A 20,439-nucleotide genomic window follows, 5' to 3' on the forward strand; every position below is an offset into this window, starting at 1 on the left:
CATATACAGATTAATGGCTACTTAGTGCTAGTGCATGAAAGAAAGAGGAAAGGCAACACTGCTACTAATTGTGAAGAAGACAATCCTGCCCATTCCCCCAGTTCTAACATTTTGTTAAGTGGCTCTAAAACACAAAAGCCCATGGTGACGTAATTCTTTTCCATCAGTCTGAATGGTGAGGCCCATGTATTTTTCAGCTGTAATTCAAACCTGAACATGCCATAATCTGTAAAAAGCACAAATCAGAGTGTCTTTTTAACAAAGGCAAAGTGACATCCTCAGTTCAAAAACAGATCTCTATTTCCAACATTAGACAAAGTCATTACAATAAAAATTATGACCAAGTTGGGAATGATGTTTTGAGGTCTTCGAGAATCCTTACCTAATCCTATTCGGTTTGGACTTGTTTCTCGGCTACATCCCTGACTCCTGGGAATCTTGCTTCGTTTTTCTGAAGAGGGGGTCACAGGTGGGCCTCTTGAGGAACCCCCAGCAAGGCCACCATAACCACTTCCCAACAATTTCCCTGGGGAACTTGACCGGCTGCCAGCTAAAAATGAAATAAAACAAAACTGAAGAATGGCTGTATATCAGAGAATAAACTATAAGAATTTCAGAAGTCAGTAAGTACATTCATTTGGCTGAAATACTTTTATATTAAAATGGATTTTTTTGTTGGTGGTAGTACTATTTTCTTTTAAATAGAGCATAAGAAAACATCAAATATAAAAGAATGTTCAAACAATGAATTATTACAGGTAGAATTCTACAAAAATGACAGTAAAATTTCTGATTCAAAAAGCAGGCTGAGTACAAACAGCTCCCTGTTCCTCAGCAAATTTCTACAAATAATCACAAAGGTGTTTATTGTTTTGTATTTTTATTCTTTAAGAGTTGATATGTGAAAAATTTTAAGTGTAACCATTGGAAAAAGAGAATTCTAACAGAAGTCTCTTAAACATTAGTGGAAGAAAACAGATCCAAGAACATCCCATTAACTTAACAAATGGAAGAAAAGGAGGCAAGGAGATAACTAGAAACATGGTAAATAAAAATCACAAAATAAAATGGTAGGAATAAACGCAAACAAAATAAAATAGTAGGAATAAACTCAAACATAACCATAATAAATGTGGCTGGATTAAATTCATCTATTAAAAGATTCTTGGATTGGCTTTTAAAAAAATGAAATTCAACTGAATGTTGTTTATAAGAAATAAACAACATACCTAATACAAAACAATAAAATAGAATGAAACAGCATTAAACAAAGGACAAAGGATATCTCATATTAATAAAAGAATCACTGTCAATGAAGACATAACAACCATGAACCTTTACGTTCCAAGTAACAGAGCCTTGAAATATAAAACATAAAATTGATAAAAATATAGAGAGATATTCAGAAGGTCATAATTATTAAGACACCTCTAAGAAAAATAACATCTAATGAAACAAGTAACTAACATACCTCTCTGAAATTGACAGAGCAGTCAAAATTATACAGATATGTATAAACACACATCCCACATACACACATGTACAATAAACAGAAGAAATTCTTTTCACTTTTCCACACATATTACAAAAACCAACTGCGTACTAATCTTCAAAGGAAATCTCAGAAATCTACAAAAGTAGAAAATTATATAGACCACATGCCCTGAGATGTATACAAGAGAATTAGAAATTAAAAACAAATCATATAGTCAGTAATTTTTATAAATGACTAAGTGGCTGGATAGCTATATAACCATTACTCATGAGACATTTTTTCTTAAAGAAAACAGCAAAATTTTAAAGATCACATCAATACACCAAAATGGCAGTCATCTACTTAGACCACTCTCCTGAAGTAGAGAAGGTAACAAAATTCTCAAACATAAAATGCATGTTATTACATATCAGAATAGAATAAATCAGGGATACAAACCCTTAAAATAACACTTAACCTGGAAACACACACACACCTCCATCATTCAAATGAATCATTAAGGTAACCACTCACAAGAATTAGGACTTTATAATGACAGCTACAATTCAAAATGAAATTCATTATAAAAATCAGTGGTACACATCACCATGAAAAAGAACCGGTCTCAGGATTTATTAATCTTGCCCATAAACTTTGGGTCCCAAATGAACTATTAAGCTGTGTAAAAGGAGAAAAGAAATCCATTCCAAACTCTAGAATTTGAACATACAGAAAAAATGCAGAAAGATTAACTAAGCTCAAAATAAACACAGAAATTAATATTGTGCAAGGAACATGGGACATGGGGGTAGGGGAGAACAAAAAAAAAAGGCAAGAAAAGAAACGGCTTACCACCAGCAGGATTAGCAGATCTGGATCCTTGATTATGAGAGCAGACCAAAGGACAGGCAAAAAGTGGATTAAAAGACAATAGCACAATACAGAAGGTCAGCATGCAACACAACACAAATGTCTTTGTTCACAAACACATTAGCAAAATAGCTTTTTATTCTAGGTCTTCTTCCTCCTAGTCTACTTTTGTACTTATGCTTATTATAGTCATATCATACTCTATTCAGCATTTATTTCAGGTCTGTTCATGAAACACTGGAACCTACAATGTGCCAGGCCTGGGGCCAGGTGGAGGAGATGCAGAGAAGACAAGTGTCTTGGCCTCCAGCAGCTCATCTCTTTTCTAGTTTTGAGCAAGCAGAGAGAAGTGACTGCATCCTACTCTTTCGTGCACCTCCACCACCTTAACTAGCATTTCGCACAGAGCAAGTGCTCGATAAACATCATGAATTTAAAGAAACTGCTACTAAGTAGTTTCACCTGAATGTCCTATGCCAAATCCTCAAACATTTAAATATTAATCTTCACATATTTGAATCCTCAAACATTTAAAATATGCTGTTAAGGGCCTTAAATCCAATGTTAATTAAATCTACTTAATATTATACCAGGACTACGAATGCTAGTGTATCTATCTACATTTGTAAAACATAAAAATGTGCTCATTTTTACTTCCTATTAAAATCATTTTTTTAACACTTAATTTATATGCCTAAGTTTGAGGTCCAGTCTTAATTGTTTGCTGGTGCTGTCTCCCTTCCTGTGAGTGGAATTTAGAGAGTAAAGTGAAACTGAAGACTTTTATTTTAAAGTGGAGCCCCAAGCCTGGGTGCAGGATTTCTACAGGCCTGAAGGGGTAATGCTCCCTCTTCGCCCTCACCCCCACTACAGAAGCCAGTAGTCTTCACCACCTCGGACGCAGAGGAGCCAGACTAGTGGCAAGAACCCCTGCAGAGGCCAATGCCAGTGAACAGCAGACAGAAAGAAATGCAAAGTACTGTTCAACCCTCCCTCTCCAAAAAAGGAACTAACACAGCACAGCTAAAATCTAGACATTTTTTATTAAACTTAATTTTAACATACTAACCCATATTTTGAGTTTTGAACATTTTTGTCAAGAAAACTTTCTGTGCGAGAAGACCTGACTCAAGTTTATGAGGTCATGACAGAACGTTCTATCCATCTGTGACTCCAGGCATCACTAGGGTTCAACAGAATAACCAGAGCCGGCATGCTGTTCTCAAGGTAGAAGCTGCTGGGCTACGCACAGATGCACAACCTACACTATATTGTATATACCTGTGTGATGCCCCAGAAGCCTGCGCTTCTGCATCAGACAAACCCAGCAGCAGTGGATCACCGGCATCACACCTTCTTTTCAGAAAGGCATTACACTTGTTTAACATGAGGTCTAGAGTTACCAGAGGGACAGGGGAGAGTACGTGAATTCACAAGGAGCTGAGAAAGGCATTCTAAAAACTAAGGCAAACCTAAGATTTGGCCACAGACTCTCTACATGAGCCAAAGAGCTCCGGGGGCCACAAAGGAGGTGGACACATAGGGGCTGGGGAGCAACCCTGTGCAGCTCCCAGGGAAGGGGAGCCTTCCCCCACCACATGCATGTGGACACCCAGCTCTATGCACACAGAGGGAGTGGGGAACTCAAAGGCATGTGTGGCTGGGAGGTGAGACACCAGGGTGCTCCCAAGAGCTATGTGAACCCCCCCTTCCATCTGTGGCTGCTTTCATGGCCGATGCTAACAAGCCAAGTGACTCGACATGTATAGACAAGCAGTAATGGAAGCAAGAGCAGAGGGGCAAAGCAGGAGCCCACACTGGCAGGAAGAAGAGAGCAGGCTGCAAATGTTAGAACACAGGGTTAATGGGAAGAGCTTTTAATGGATTTGCTTATTACCACTGAAAGAGAACTCCATGTTAAAATAATCCCCAGGTACTGCTCTTAAATTACATCAGAGGGAGTCCTTATCAACAGTAAAATGGGTCACAGCCCAGGTAGGTCTCAATTTGAGATGCTTGAGGAAAGGGAGAGAAGCCACATTTTAATATTTAATGCTTAATAATACAAAATTTAAATCCTGGCCAGGAGACGAAAGCACCCTGGAACAGTCCATGCTCTAAGCTTACCCACAAACATCAAGACTATTCACAGCAGCTTATAGCCACACAAATGCTTCTCCCCTGAAGTACTGAAAATACTACCAATTCTTCAACCGTAGAGTGGGCTGCTGAGCAAAACTGAGATAACAGAGAGTATAAAATATACTTCTTACGCTGGGACTGTGAAACCACTTTGGCGCGACTACGGCCTCGATTGTCAGGTGTGGTGGCGACATTGGTGGCGCTCCCGGAGCTCTGCCGTCTCGTGCGGATCCGACCTGGAAGATGCAGCAAAAACGGGGTTTCCATCATGTCTTTAGTAGGTGTGACCAACTCAAGAGAACCACCCACACCATGAACAAGCGGCATTGAATGGGCCACCCGCTGGGGCATGGGTCTTCCTCGTGGGCTGTTCTGACCCATTTCCCTGTGTGCACACGCACGCGCATCTCGTCCTCCACCCAGGTTCTACAACTAGGTTAGCAACTTCTGAGAGACGTGAACCTGGAATGTGCTTCTGTTACAAAGGTTCTAGCATATTATATTTTCTGATGAGGAGGAGATATCTATTAGAGGATTTTTTTTTCACATTAAACTTTTTTATTACCTACAAATCTGTCAAATTTCCAAAGGCAGAAAATATTAGCTATCATCTTATGAAAAATACTACAGAAAAAAGAGTAAATACAAAACAAAGCAAAATAAAATAAAATAAAACACAACAAAAAACCAAAAAACCAAACCCTTAACTCAGCAATCAACAAAAGCTAGAGCACCCTGGAGAATGTGTTTTGATACGCAGCATTACACTTCTATTTTAAAGCATGTATGCCTACAAGTTCCTAAGCTGCAAAAGATGAAGACAGAATCAGTATTATAGGAGTAGCAAGAGAAACAACGACCTAAAAATAATGCAATGTCACAGGTGTTCAAAGAATTTGCCAATTGTAAGTAAAGCAATCTGTTAACTCCCATTATTAAACCATGAAACCACAAAAGTGAACTCAGAAAGGCAAAATCATTGATAATCAGACTAGTATGGTTAGAGATTAAACTTTTTAAAATTCAGGGCGTCTTTGGTTTTGGGTGGGCACAAAATGCCTCTCCTGCTATACTTCAGTCAGAACAATCTGATAGGGAAAACACAAACCAACGAACTCACATTGGCATCTTATGTTGCTCAAAACCACTTCTACCTCATCATTTAAGAAAGCTTACAGAAAAAGAATACAGGAAAACAAATCTTAAGGCTTGAAAAAGGTCCAAGAAAGGGAGGTAAGGAGCAATAAAAGCATTGCATTAAGACAAAAAAAATTAAAACTAGAAAGAATAACTTTTAATCACAGCTGAAGTAAAGACTCACAAATTCTAGAATCTATACGAAGAGCTACATGTATGGTATTATACTAAGAGCTGTATATGTGTGAACTTGGAATCCTCCTAAGAACATATAATTATTCTCATATTGCAGATGAGGAAAGTTATAAATGGGATGGGGGGGTTCATTAATTTGTCCAAGGCCACATCACTGGTTTAGCTACCTGTGCCTGCCTGGCTGGCCATTTTATATTCTTAAGGAAGTCACCAAGCTAAATTAAGGCAGTCACCAAGGCAAAGTGAACATGAAAAACCAAATGAATCTCACTCTCTATTTTAAATTTACTGTAAAACATTTAGGTCACAAAAAGATATTTTAAATGAACATCCATAACCATTCAGCTTAAAAAATAAAAATCTTTGCTAATGCCCCTGTACCTCCTACTTTCTCCCAACATTTGGTAACCTGATCCTAAACCCAGCGTTCATTATCCCCTTGCATTTCTTTAAACTTTTAATATCGTTGTATAACCATGAAACAGATGGCATTATTTTATATATTTTAAGTGCTTTTAATTATACCATAGGGTATATATTTTTCCAAAACTTACTGTTACACTCAACATTTTTTTTGTGAGGTCACTTATGGAAATGATTTTTCTGTAGGAGGTAAAGGAGAGATCTGTTTTATTTTTTCCATATGACTACCAACACCCAAATACATTTTCCTAATCCCTTTCTTACTGATCTACAAAGCCATCTTTTGTCATTTACCAATACATTTGTAGGCTTCTCAATTGTCTAGTCTATCCCATTGGTCCACATGTCCACACTGGTGCAACATCAAAATGTTGTGATGAGCTTAAAAAGAAAAAATCTTGCTAATTGGAAATCAACCCACTTTTTCCTAAAGCCTCTGCTCTCTTCCACATGCATCTAAAGATTCAGTTTAAAAAGACCTGTTGAAATCTTAACTGGCATTATGTGGACTACAGTGTTAATTTGAAGGATGGCGGGGGGAATAAGACAGCTTTATGATATTGATCTTTCCATGTTTTTTCCTTCATTTATCTCACTTTCTTCAGTGTCTTACAATAAAGCTTTATCTTTCCTAAAAGCCTTACTCAATTCTTATAGATTTATTCAAAGGTGCCTTATTTTTATGATGCACTATATTTTCTAACTTCCTGACAAACGTGAATGTAATTAATCTTTATATTTTGATCTTAATTCTGGGAACCTTGCTAAACTTTTGTTAATTTTACTAACTTGTATGTAGATTAGTTATGTAAATAGAATACCATCTACAAATAAGACTTCAGTTTTTTCCCTTTGAACTCTACCCTTTCATTTCTCTGCCTTTATCCCACTGTCTCAGACATGTAGTCCACACCCATACAGGTAGGATTTACTACTCTGAGTCACATTAAGCAAAAAATATTCCGCAATTTCACAAAAACTAGGATATTTCAACAGACTAAGAGAACTCCTTTATTATTCCTAATTGCTAATAATTTGCCAAAATGTTTGTTGAATTTTTTGATGCTTTCTCTGCATCTTCTGAGACAAGAGGATTCTTCTCTTAGATGCACTGAGCTCCATCTGGAAGTTTCTAAGCTATTAAATCTGAGATAAGGGGCAGCCGGGTGGCTCAGTCAGTTAAGCACCTGCATTTGGCTTGGGTCGTGATCCCAGGGTCCTAGGATCAAGCCCTGCATCAGGCTCCCTACTCTTCTCCCTCCACTGAGCCTGCTTCTCCCTCTCCCTGCCACTCGCCCTGCTTGTATGCTCACTCTCTCTGTCAAAAAAAAAAAAAAAAAAAAAAAAGTAAAATCTTTAAAAACAAAAACAAAACTCCTGAGATAAACTCCTATGCTCACAATATACACACTCACAATGTCTCAACCGTACTTCCTCTGGTTTAGTTCTAAGGCTATGCCAGCTCCATTAATGAGGAAAATATTCCCACTTTATCTTCTTGGAGTTGATGGAAGACTGGATTATCCAATTCCTCATACGATTGTATTTCTTAATCCTGTCTAGTGAATGTTTAATTCCTATTTCATTAACTTGTACTCTTATCTTTATTACTTCCTTCCTACTCTCCTTTGGGTTTATTCTGTTATTTTTCTAACAAATTGGAAACAACCTCCTAACTGTTTCTCTTCTAATATAAACTCAAGGCTATGGATTTCCCTCTAAGAACTGCTTTTGCTTCATTCCATGAGGACTGATATATAGTTCAACATAATGTGTTGCTTTAAAAAATATGTATTTCTAGGTCTCATTTGTTTGTGTTTTGCTTTGGAAAAATAAGCTGGATCTGTATTTCGTATTTTACAACAAGAAAAACAGCAAATGAACCTATGATTAAAATGTAAAACACAAATCCATAAAAGTTCTAAAAGAAAACATAGGAGAAATCCTTTGTAACTTACAATGGAAAAGTCCATTCTAGCTATGACTTAAAATTAAAACCATCAGAAGATTGAGAATTCTGCTTAATTTTTTGCAAAACCTCAGTATGACAAGAATAAAACTATGAACAAGTTAAGGAAAATGACAAATTGGGAAAAACTATTTGCAATTCAAATCACAAAGGGCTAATTTCCTTATACAAAAGGTTTCTAGGAATCAGTAAGAAGTCCACCAACCAGTCCTGTGCTGATAAATGTTTAACAGCTGGCAGTGGGGAACGGTTCCTACCAATCAGTGTTTTCCAGTTTCTCTGGTGTAAATATTCCCCACCATGGCCAGTTTCAGGCTACTAACATGAAATCAACCAGATTCCAAATGTCCAAAAATTTAACAATTGGCTGTCATGAAATAGTTCAAGACAGCTCCAGCACACCACTGCCGCAACCCAATAAAGAATGGACAAAAGCTAGGAAAAGACAGTTAACGGGCAATAGAAATAGCTCTTGAGCATATGAGATATTGTTCGGCCTCACTCAATTAAGAATGCCATTTATCAATCACATATCAGAGTGGCAGAAATCCAAGAATATGCTGATAGTCTAGTGTGTAGGAAAAGAGGCACTGTCATTGGTGTTGGGAGTGGAAATTAGTACAGCCTCTATAAAAAGCTATTTGGCAATATCTACCACAATTAAAAATGCATGCACTTTTTAATCCAACAATTCCACTTTAGTTTATTCAACCGATATACTTGCACCCATACAAAATGATGTACATAAGAGGTTATATTCATGGCAGCATTGTTTGTAATAACAAAACTCTGCAAATAATCCCAGTGTCTGTCAAAATGGGGCTGGCTGAGTAAGGTAATCCACATAGTGGAATGCAGTACAGTGATAATCAAGAATGAGGATGCCCTCTCTAACCTAATATGGAAGGATCTTACGATATGTTAAGTAAAAATCACCAAGATGCAGAACAGTATGTATAAATAGGCTATCTTTTAGGTTTTAAGAAGGGGAGAAAATATGATTTTTATATTGCTTTTATATGCGAAGAAACTCTTGATAGAAAAGAAACTAAAAGTTGTTAGACTGGTGTGGAAGGGAAAGAAGTGATAACTAGGCAAATGAAGAGATAAGATTGTGTATCTCCTACTATCTTTGAGTTTGAACTACATGAATGTGTTACTCAGAAATTTATATATACATATGTGTATATTTTTCAGACACATGAACGTTCTTTGTTTATTAATCCTCTCATGAAAAATCTGCATAATCACCACAGTCACCACAAAATCTTTACTCCTTCTGTTGTCCAATCTCCAGCTCACTTCTTTTTGCCAGCACCAACAATGGTTTTTAGAGTCCCTGACTTTCTTCATTCTGTTCTTGCATTCCTTTCACTGTTTTTTTTGATGACTTTTTTCTTCTCATATAGGCCACATCTTGCAAATCTGTGTCTGGGTTCGTTTTTCTTTGCATATTCCAAGGAATCATAAATCATGAGAAAGCCCAGTTTTGCTACAACCCAAATGGGTTCTGATTCCAAATACAAAGATGACATCTGATGTGGACTGATACATTTTTGACTAGTTTTTCCCAAATTTCTGTCTTAGGTATCATTGCCTTTCCGGGATAAAGAACATCAGTGACCTTATGCTTCCACCGAAATAGTTGGTCGGTCATGAACTTCCTGGTCTGGATAGTTACTATGTCATTCATGATGGTGACTGAGCCTCAAACAGCCAGGGAGGAAAGAGCTAGAAGTTTATATTTTTGTATATCACTCACTACAAAGGTGAATTTGCAAATGCTTTTTAGTGTACTTCGAGGATATTTTTATTTATTTATTTATTTTTTAAAAGATTTTATTTACCCATTTGACAGAGATCACAAGTAGGCAGAGAGGCAGGCAGGGAGAGAGGAGGAAGCAGGCTCCCTGCAGAGCAAAGAGCCCGATGTGGGGCTCGATCCCAGGACCCTGGGATCATGACCCGAGCTGAAGGCAGAGGCTTTAACCCAGGCACCCCAGAGGCTATTTTTATCAATCATTAAAATTCAGGATGATTACATCTTTGTGATCTACTAATTTTTATTATATAGCAATCCTCTTTGTCTCTAAGTAAAGGTTTTACCTTATTTTTTGTTATTACTAGATTTTTTTTAGATTTTTAAAAATTTATTTAGAGAGAGAGAGAATGAGAGAGAGATCATGAGAGGAGGGTCAGAGGGAGAAGCAGACTCCCTGCTGGGCAAGGAGTCTGATGTAGGACTCAATCCTGGGACTCCAGGATCATGACCTGAGCCAAAGACAGTCACCTAACCAACTGAGCCACCCAGGAGCCCCATTAACAGATTTTCAACAGCTTCCTTTTACTTTGCAGCTCTTATCCTTTGTCTTTTATTCTATCTGCAGCCTTATCTTTTAAAAGGCTTGTCCCTTTAAATTTCACATAGCTGGATCTTTAAAACAATCAAGTCTAACAATCTTTCTATTTTAACTGCAGAGTTTAGCTCATGTGAGCTTATTTTTACCATCTTATATCATACTTGTCTTCATTTTCCTTTTAGCCTCTTTTGTTTCCTTCTTTTGTCTTAGTTTTTTAAGGTTATGCTTTACTATATTTTAAGGTCTCATAGATTAAAATAACATTATTAAAAACACAGCTTCAATGAAATCATACTTTTGGAGAGACAGGAGTTTGAAAACCCCTTTTTTTTTAATGTGTTTAAACTTTATTTTTTTTATTATGTTATGTTAGTCACCATACAGTACTTCATTAGTTTTTGATGTAGTGTTCCAATTTATTATTTGCATATAACATTCAGCACTCATTCCCATGTGCCCTCTTTAACACCCCTCTCTTTTTAAAATAAACTTTTCATTTTGAGATAACTGTAGATTCTGATGCATCTGTAAGATGGAACATCTGTAAGAGGGAGCCTGTGCACTCTTTACCCAGATTCCCTGTATGATAGCATCTTTAAAAACTGCAGTGCGAAATCAGGAGCAGGACATGGATGGTGATGTGCTCCATCTATCTTACCCAGATTTCCCCAGTTTTATTTGTACGTAAACTCCGGCTTTCCTTTGTGGGTAGTCGCTTTGTCTCTGGCTACTTTAATACGTTCTTTTTCAGTCTGTGGTGTTCTGCCATTTCACCATTTGTCTGTCTTGCTTGGGATTTGCTGGGTTATTGGAGTTTGTGGGTTCGAGTCTTTGATTCTGGAGAATTCCCAGCCATCGCCTCTTCAAATACTGTCTGCCCCATTCTCTCTTTGCTAAATGTTTGCACCACCTTCCATATAACTTTATATCTGTCATATTTCAACTCTACCCTTCGCACTATACTCTGGACAGTACTTTCCTGTCTTGAATTCATGAATTCTCTCTTATGCTACAATGATACTGCTGCTCAATTTACCCACTGAGTTAATTTTAATAGTTTGCTGTATTTTCATTTCTAGAAGATCCATCTATTCTTCAAAACCTACCTGGTCATTCTTTATAGTCTCTTATTCCTTTGCTGGTCTTCCCAAAATTTCTTTTTATTTCTTTAAATATTAGGACAATGAAATGATTCCTTTTCTTGGAACTTTACAGATATTCTTTAAGATCCAAACTGAAGTTGTATTCTTCCAACGAGGATTTATTTTGGCTTCTGCTAGTGTCTTGTGGACATAAGCAATCCATAGCCACTTTAATATGATTTATCTATTTGGGTTTTCAGACCACAAAGTGTAAATTCTGATCCAAAAACTACATAAAAGTGCAATTTTCGGTTGCAAATTCTCAGGGAAGATTATTGCCCCCCTCTACCCAGTATCAAGGTTGAGAAATGGGCAAAAATCCCCTCCTAGTTTAGTGGACTTAACTTTCAGTTCCTCAGTCATGATCGGGTCTTGGGTAGGCTCCACTTTACCTCTTGTCCTTCATAACCTGCATACCCATCAAAGGAAATGCCCAACATCATCTCAGACATTCAGCCAAAAATCTCAGGCTGCAAACCAGATTTCCCCTCTCTTGCTAGGAGGGTTCCTGCTTCTGCTTAGGTCTGGAGATGTGTGGTTCGTAGCTTTTATCCCAGATCAGTGATGTGTTCTCAATGAGGAGGGTCATTCAGACTAATGAATTCTACATATTGCTAAAAAATGCAAGCTTATTTCTTTTAAGCATTTAACTGTAATAATTTCATATTACATAAAAGACCCTGAAGTCTTGAAGGATTAAATGCGTTTGTATTCTTTTCCTCTGCTGTTCTCACTCATTATAGATGTAATCACCAATTATGAGCTCACATTTGACATCTTTTAATCTGTGGGAATCCTGAGGAACCAGATTTGAGTGCCTTCCTCTACAGAAGTTCGCTGCTCCTGTCCAGCATGCTTGGGGGCTATAAGCCCAGACCACTTTAATTCACCAGGCTGGGGTTTCCCAGACGCCACAGATAAGGAGAACTGAAACCACAGTTCAGTGAGAAGAGAGCTCAGTTACAAATGAGGCGAGATTGGTTTTTTCCCTCTGGCTAGGACAAAGTCAAGAGATACCATGTCTACCTGAAGATAAAGAGCTTTTGTTCCTAGTCCACCCTTTCATGGATCTATAGCACCTAGATAATGTCAGCTCAATGCCAACCTTACCTCTGACCTGGGGGGAACACAACGGCTTCTTTCTTCTCTGCCACCGGGACTCACATGAGTCACTAAGACCTCAGGGCACCCTTAAAATCAATTTTGGGGAGTTAAAAGGGCCTCTGTTGTGTTGTAGTCAGATATAGCTTACTTTTGTAAGGAGAGGGTTTATTAATTTGGTGAACTACTGTAAGTGCCATTATATGTTTTAAAGAAATGATATAAAATACTCCATGGTCTTTAAGAAAAACAAAATCTACTCAACAAATGCAACAGAGTAAAAATATACTTCAGTTCTGTATTATGACCTGTTACTAACATTCATATTCACTCATACTGTGTTATGACAGAGATAGAAAGTAGACATGAAAGAAAAAAAGGTATATATAAGAGAAATAGAAATACGAGGTATTAAAGAACTAACCAACAGGAAAAAAAAAATTCTGGAGATGGAAAAGCAACAAACACACACATCCAAAGAAAAGCAGACCCAGAAGAAAACAAAGAGCTGAAAGAGAACAGCCTTTGACTTTCACGGAATGAAGACAGAACATCCATATTGAGTAGCTTTTTAAAAGAGCTACTGAAGAATTTCTCTCAACCACACCACCATTCTTCTAGAAGAGCCCTCAAAATAGGAAATGAAACCTGTGCACCCAGTTTAACTTGTAGGTCTGGTTTTCCTACATTCAATCTAAGGCAATTAAAAAAAAAAATCACTTATCAGACAGCCTCACGTCGTCACTAGGGTTTCTGTCCCCTTGTGTTTCGGAAATTCAGGCAATTCTCAATTTAGAGGTTATAAAGATTAAATGGTCTTGTATGTAAATCTCCATTCATCATACTGGAGCCTTTTGACATGCGTATCTGCTTTACAAATTCATGGCTTCCGGGCACAAATAAACCAACCTCTACTCACAGGTGGCAATTCTGATAAAACCAAAATCTGAGCAGTTGAACCCTTATAAATTCTGTTACCTACAAGTATCATTCCCCCAAAGGAAATTTTCCTCATGTTTTTTAAAGATAAAACTAAAAGAACCTTAGTACTCTTTTACTCGACAGACACCTATTTTTTTTCACTGTGTAAAAAAGTCAGTCATTTAAAATTCAGAGCTCTTGGATAAATATGTAGCAATACCAAATGTTTTATGTACCAGTAAATGTGAACTAAAATCTAAGTTCCTCTCCCTGAAGAGCAGACAAGGCTATATGGTTATCTTGATTTTGTAATCTCAAAACCATCTTTGACTTAATAACATATGATCATCTATTCTCTGATGTGATCAGTAGTTCGTCAGCTCCCATGGGTCACTCAAGCCCAATAACCCTTCATTTAAAATTACGTGTTCCAGGAAAAAATATGAATAGGGCATATTTCCTAAACCATAGTAACTAAAAATCCCAAGTATTAGATGGGACTCAAAGCCGAAGCATCCCATCACAGACTCCACGAGTGGCAGAACCAACGACATAAATGCATCCTTCTAAATCCCCCCAAATTACACAAAGATAACCTGGAAATAAACTTTTGTCCACAAGATGAGTTTCTATGGGCTCTTCACAAAAAAGTATTTTCTGACTAGCTGTAAATGTAAACAAGGCTTTTGTTGGGTATGGTAAAGAAACTCTCATAGGAGATGTATTTGCTCCATTCCTCCACTAATGAAGTGGCCAGAATTCAAATGTGAATTTTGAATTTAGAGCGTCCAACAATTGATTCCCAGTCATTTCTCCGTCTCCTACTGATGAAAGCACCTGTCTCTTCTGGTCTCAGGAACTAGACAGGAAAATGCTTCCCAGGCTTATTACTATTAACAAATTTTAAAAAGGCCCGTAAGGATTCCAAAACTTCAGACAGGAAACTCGGGACCACATGGTATTTATGCTTTCCTGAGAGTCATGATGTTTCATGCCTTTTTCTAAGAACCGTGTGTGGCTTTTCTAAGCACGGCTAGGTTTCACCGCCTCAGAGTCAGAGTGTGCTAGGTATGCTGGAGCCAGCAGTCCCCTGCACTCTGTCCCTTCCCTCTCGTGGGCGCCGAGGGCCGAAGAAGGCCTGATGTCTTGCCCCTGACAGCCTGCGTGCCCCTGGACACAGGGAACAAGGCTCACCGGCTCCCGTCACTAAGGTTGTCTTCCTGTCATCCATGGGATTCTGAACCCGATACAACAAAGGGGCCCCATCTCATTCTCCCACCTTCCCTATGGCAAAAACCAGAAAGAGATGCCTCGTCCTTGGTCTCTGGCACAGTAATTGAGTAGGCAATCTTCTGACCTTGCTCTGCACTGGTAAGAAAAGAACTGATAAAAAGAAAGAAAGGTGAAAAATTCCCAGTGCTGGGGAAAACAGCAGGCTGATTTCAACTCTGTCACACAAGCGTATGAAATACAAGCATCTGGAAAAAAAATACAATCTCCCTCGGACCGTCCTCCCATTCCATCTACATTCCAGAATTCCACGCTCCACTCCTCTTTCATCTAGGTTGAAGAAATAACGTAGGATCATTTCTTTGGGAAGGAGAAATGTACAATTACTCGTTATGGGTTAAAAAATGCAGGAAGTCACACCCAGCCCCAAGAGTCTGCTACTCTCATGAAGGAGGTCCTCATCGTGACACAGGCTTCTTGTCCATTTTTCATTTGGGGAACTTTTCACTTCTCACACCTGTCCACCCTGAAGAATCACCCTACGGGGCTTACTGAAAATTCAGATTCTATTGTTCCTTCCAAACTTAATCAGGAGTTCAGGAGGAAGGACCCAGGACTCTGTTCCTTTAGCAAGCTGCAAGTAATTCTTAAGATGAGGTTCAGTTCGAAGAACATGGACCTTGGGGTTATGCTCATCCTTTAAAAAAACTCCATGCCTAACTTTTCCTTGAGGAGTCCCTGAGGAAGTAGTATATCGATTAAAAGTACCGTGAACTGCACGTATAAAGATAGCACCAGTCCCTTGTGCAGGCTACCCTTTTAGAATAGCTAAATAATGTATGCAAATAAACAAGCAGCTCCTAATTGTTAAATCATTAGGGTGAGGGTTTGTGGGTCTAAGCCACTGAAGCAGATGAGGTTCCTCTAAATTTCAGTTATTTGAGGCATTATCCTGCTTTCCAGCCAGCTGTGCAAAGGGATGGTCTCGTCTCGTCTAGCATGCGCTAATGAAAGACCTGTACAAACTGATATGGTTAGGTCTGAAAGTCAAAAGAGAATGTAAAATCAGAAAGAATTTCTGGAGAATGGCATAAAAAGAAACCACAGTGGATCTGGAGGCGTGTTTTTCTTTCTCCATGCTAGATCCTGTGTGTAGGGCCGAACACAGCACATAAAATGCATTTAATACACAGCTGGTGAGCAGAAGAACAAGGGTCGATGGATGAATGGGGTACGTGTCAGGGACACAAATAAAAACGACATCGTATAATTCAGTAGCATCTTTAGGGAAGAGAAAAGCATTGTTTAAAATTTCTATAAATTACCTGGTAGAAAACCATTAGCAGCCTTTCACCTAAATAAATGACACTGAATTTATTTTCAAAACAGGAAAGGCAAATCCTGAGAGGCCCACAGAAGTACAAAAGTAAAGAGAAAGAAAAAGAGCTACAAAGGGAGTGCTTGGGGAGTAACAAAATCTGAGACGAGCAGCCCACAGGACGGCAGCACAGAAAGTCTTGGCGATGCTCCTGGCCGGGGTGGGCTGGGCGCCGGAAACCACATACAGCACACGTTGAGTAACAAAAATCACCAGAACCACGACAGAACAAGGGAGGAGAACTCAGGTCGAGGGAAGGCAAAGAGCCGGGGAAACAGAATGAAGAAGAGTGGGGGGAACGTGCAACATGTCATGCAGGGACCTCGGTGAGGACGAGTGGGCACCAGGCAAAACTCAGTGAGCACAGAGGACGGGTGAAGGCGAGACACACCTCAATCACAGAAACAAACCGCTTACCCTCCGCTTTAGTGGAAGTACCATCTTTAAGCAAATTAAAAAACAAGGGAAGGGATAACAGGGAACAGTTAGTAACAGTAAAAAAATTAAAAAGCAGAATGTTATTAGCTACTAAAAAAGCAAAAGTACAATTTAAAATAAAACTAAAAAAGAAACAAGTTCAACAGCAAAGCAGATTCTGAAGCGAATAAGTGTGCCTTGTATTAAAATCGGCTTTAGTATAATGTGGCTTTTGGTTTTTGGAAAACAAAATGAAACATGGCAACCCAGGGTAGCTCCTTGATTGGTAAGGTGTTGATTTTCTGTTTTAGCCAACCCTCATCCTCTTCAGAGTTTCTTTCTTGTAGAACCAAGTACCAGCAGTGTAAGGGGGAGAAACCAAACACTAAAGTACTGAAGAGTCACCCAAAGAATAGAGGAGAGTAGGAAGCTGACAGAAGCTGGCTCTAGCAATGACGCCTATCCCAACTACACAGTGAGCAGCAGAAGCTGTACAGCGGGGTACCTGCGTCAAGGCCTATGGACTCCGTATCTTCCCTCACGTGTCTGGACTCTAGAAGTTCGGAAAAGGATTGTCAGCTTTGATGCTACACTTCTGTACAGATGTAATGTGCCACCCCAAGTAGTAATCGTAACAATTCCTCAGTAAGATTATGTTAAATTTCCAGGGGTTTTGTTGTTTTGTGGTTCAAAACATGAGGCAAGCAGGGGGAGACACTCTCTTGGGGAGAATGGACTATTCCAGTCTTGTTATCTGAAGAGCTAATGCGGGGCTGAAAATTTATCCTCAGGGTTTTAAGAGGTCAATTCTGTATCATCAGGCCAAAAGACCTGAGTGCTGTTACGAGTACCGGGGGAAGTCTACATGGTCCCTATTAAAATATCCCAAATACACACAGAGAAACAAAGACTACCGAGTACTCTAAAAGATGGGTTTTACTTGAATTTTCAAGCGATGAAACAAATACTGTTGACAAACACTCAAGGCGGATCACATGTATTGAAACACGGGGTACATACTCAAAGCTGACCGAAAGCAAACAGAGCTACTCCACCCGGGAGAGAGTCATTCTGACTTCCCCCTTACTCCATGACTACCTACCAATCTAACGTCCTAACACTCCGAGGTGATGCCACAGTACTAAAATGCTAGAAAGGGAGAACACTCAGTGGGTTTCTTTTCAATCAAAAGGTACCTGTATCTGAGGTATCTCCCTAGAGAAAACAAGACTGACTTAACTGACTTGACGTTCCAGAACACAGGCCTCTCTCACTGTAATGGTCCTAGCACAATCTGGTTTTCTTTCACCTTACAGGATAATAGTTTACAAAGGACTTTTATATCCATTCATCGATCCCTTGCGTGTGTCTGAGCTGGGTGACTATTACCACAACTAATTAGGTGGAGGAACCAGCTTCAGAGACTGCACGGCCCATTCAAGGCCACCAAGCTAATCAGTGGCAGGCCCGTAATCATCTCTCGGTGCTCTCTCACTCGGCTTCCATGCTCAGAACATTAGTTTCAGAAATGACTTCGGAACTGGTTTGTAAACCACATAAGTGATTCAGTCTCAGTGTTCCATGAAGCTTAAACTGTATGTATTCAATTTCCATAAAATGCAAAATAAAACCCATTCAGCGAAGTCCCAAGATTTTGGCTTGAATTATTTTGCTCTAACAAAAATAAAATATAACCAGTGATCAACCTTACATATGGGTGTTCAGTTGTCTGCGGAAAAGCTGACATTCCATTCTGTCAGATATGAATTGTTTTAAAAATAATTTTTTAAAAATCCTTTAGCCATTGTTAAAGTACACTGTCCTCCCAAGGTGACACATGGAAGACCAACCCTGTTCTATGGAATCCACCACATTTCTCTAGAGGTGCCCCCTGCTGTGGTCCCTGCGCCCCACACCTGTGCCACCCATTCATATTCTCAAATTGGGATACACCTAACTATGACGGTCTTTGGTGACTCCCTCACTAAACCCTCTGACTCTGCCCCACCAATGGCACGAGGGGGTAAAAGCCAGCTTGGCAAAATGGGAGGTGGCGCAGGTGCTGGCTGGGCTGCCATGAAGGGGGAAGTGAAGCTGAAGGATGTGACACACTGTGTGAGCACACAGGTACTTACTCGTCACTAAAAGGGACGATGCTCCAGAGAAAGGGAACACTCAACAAAGGGTGGCTGGGAATCAGCAGTAAACACACAGAGCTACTTATACTTAAATATCAGCCCTGGAACAGTGAGAATCTCCTCAGTGATTGTGTTTTATAATTTGTTAAATAAATCTGAGCAGGGCTAACTGTAATCTCTAACAGCAGAGCTGCAGGGGGAAGGAGGTGGGAGTCTGGTTACCTAAGGATGCGTATGACCCGGGAGGCAAGGCCGCTGCAGAGCTGAAAGGCGTAGCGCCCGAGGCCGAGGACACCTTGGACTTGGCACTGGCTGCTGCGTTCACATCAATATCGCTTCGAGACCGCTGGAGGGACCCAGTCGTTGACACGGATTTGGTACTAACTGTAGAAGCTTGAGAGGTAAGGAAGGAAACATCAGTAGGGACTACACTAGAATTGTAAACATGCACTGTTAAAATTTGTTTTGCTCTTCTTAAGTTTTTTCTTTTCTCTGTTTTTTTTTTTAAAGTAAGCTCCGTGCCCAGCATGGAGCCCAATGTGGGGCTTGAATTCACATCCCTAAGATCAAGACCTGAGTTGAAATCAAGAGCTGGGACACTTAACTGACTCAGACAGAGTAAAGAAGTTAAAATTCTTTAGCTAGTTTTAACAAAGGCTGGGGTGCATAGGTAATGACACGCTGTTTCTCCTGGTCACTGAAGACCGTTCAGCCAGTGCTGAAGGAAATTAAGTGACTACAACCAACATACCCATTCCATTTGTTTTCTTGTAACCAAAGACTATAAACCCCAAAGCAACGGCCCCTCTTTTTGGTTCATGTGAGGAGTGAGGTAATGAAAAAGCATGCACATCTGGCCAGTCTCTCACCCTGTGGCCTAAGCAGGCACCCTGACTCCGATTACCCTCCTGCTCTCGGGGAACGTTCTACTCTCCCACCTCTAACAGCCACTACACTGCTGCTGCTGCTGCTGCTCGAGGCGTCACCAGCTGTCCTCACTCTCCTGTCTAGTGACCGGAACAAGTGGAAAGGTCGCAGGGCCGCATTTCTACACATTCCTCACCGCTCTAGGCCACTAGGGCAGGGGAGCTGGGCTGGGCACAGCCAGAGCACTGACAGCAGAAGGCCCTGCAAACCTGAAGGGCCCCTGAAAGCAGGGGACTGGCTGCCAGTGGCAGAGCAGCCTCCGCTGCACAGAAACAGAGGCGGCCCCAAGACTGCCATCACCATGGCGCTCAGTCTTACCTCTAGAGGTGGTGCTTCCAGTAGGACTTCTTTTGGCAGAGAGCGGTCGGCTGAAAATAAACGTACACGCATGTTCATTATTATCAAATATGCGCTTCCGCCGTGTTCACACAAGTACAGTCGACAGCAGGAAACTACGGTAACGAAGGAATTTCAGAGTCTTCCGCATTTCTAGGGTAACTGGGACCACAATCTTATAAATCCCTGACGTCAGACGAAGCTGTAGCATTCTATTTCAGACTATCTTCCAAACATCTAGAGAGAAGTCCTAACTCGAGCCAGAAGTTAGAAATCCAG

At 39.8% G+C, this 20,439-nt stretch overlaps 1 protein-coding gene across 13 annotated transcripts in view; it reads right to left on the reverse strand.

Moving 5' to 3' along the window:
* The window catches only part of CLASP1 (cytoplasmic linker associated protein 1), a 268,754-nt gene that overhangs the window by 76,948 nt on the left and 171,367 nt on the right, over positions 1–20,439 (reverse strand). For 5 of the 13 annotated variants that reach the window (XM_032840929.1, XM_032840926.1, XM_032840928.1 and 2 more), the window contains exons 18-24: positions 20,143–20,192; positions 19,120–19,290; positions 17,265–17,312; positions 16,760–16,783; positions 4,618–4,722; positions 2,327–2,353; positions 383–550 (exon numbers count right to left, since the gene is read on the reverse strand). In XM_032840929.1, coding sequence (XP_032696820.1) covers positions 383–550; positions 2,327–2,353; positions 4,618–4,722; positions 16,760–16,783; positions 17,265–17,312; positions 19,120–19,290; positions 20,143–20,192 — 593 coding nt within the window. The remainder of the gene's footprint in view (positions 1–382; positions 551–2,326; positions 2,354–4,617; positions 4,723–16,759; positions 16,784–17,264; positions 17,313–19,119; positions 19,291–20,142; positions 20,193–20,439) is intronic. The other 8 variants (XM_032840927.1, XM_032840930.1, XM_032840933.1 and 5 more) reach the window with 4 other exon arrangements.

The sequence above is a fragment of the Lontra canadensis genome, unplaced genomic scaffold (assembly GCF_010015895.1).
Source record: "Lontra canadensis isolate GAN:19392208 unplaced genomic scaffold, GSC_riverotter_1.0 scaffold117, whole genome shotgun sequence".
Classification (NCBI taxonomy): Eukaryota; Metazoa; Chordata; class Mammalia; order Carnivora; family Mustelidae; genus Lontra; species Lontra canadensis.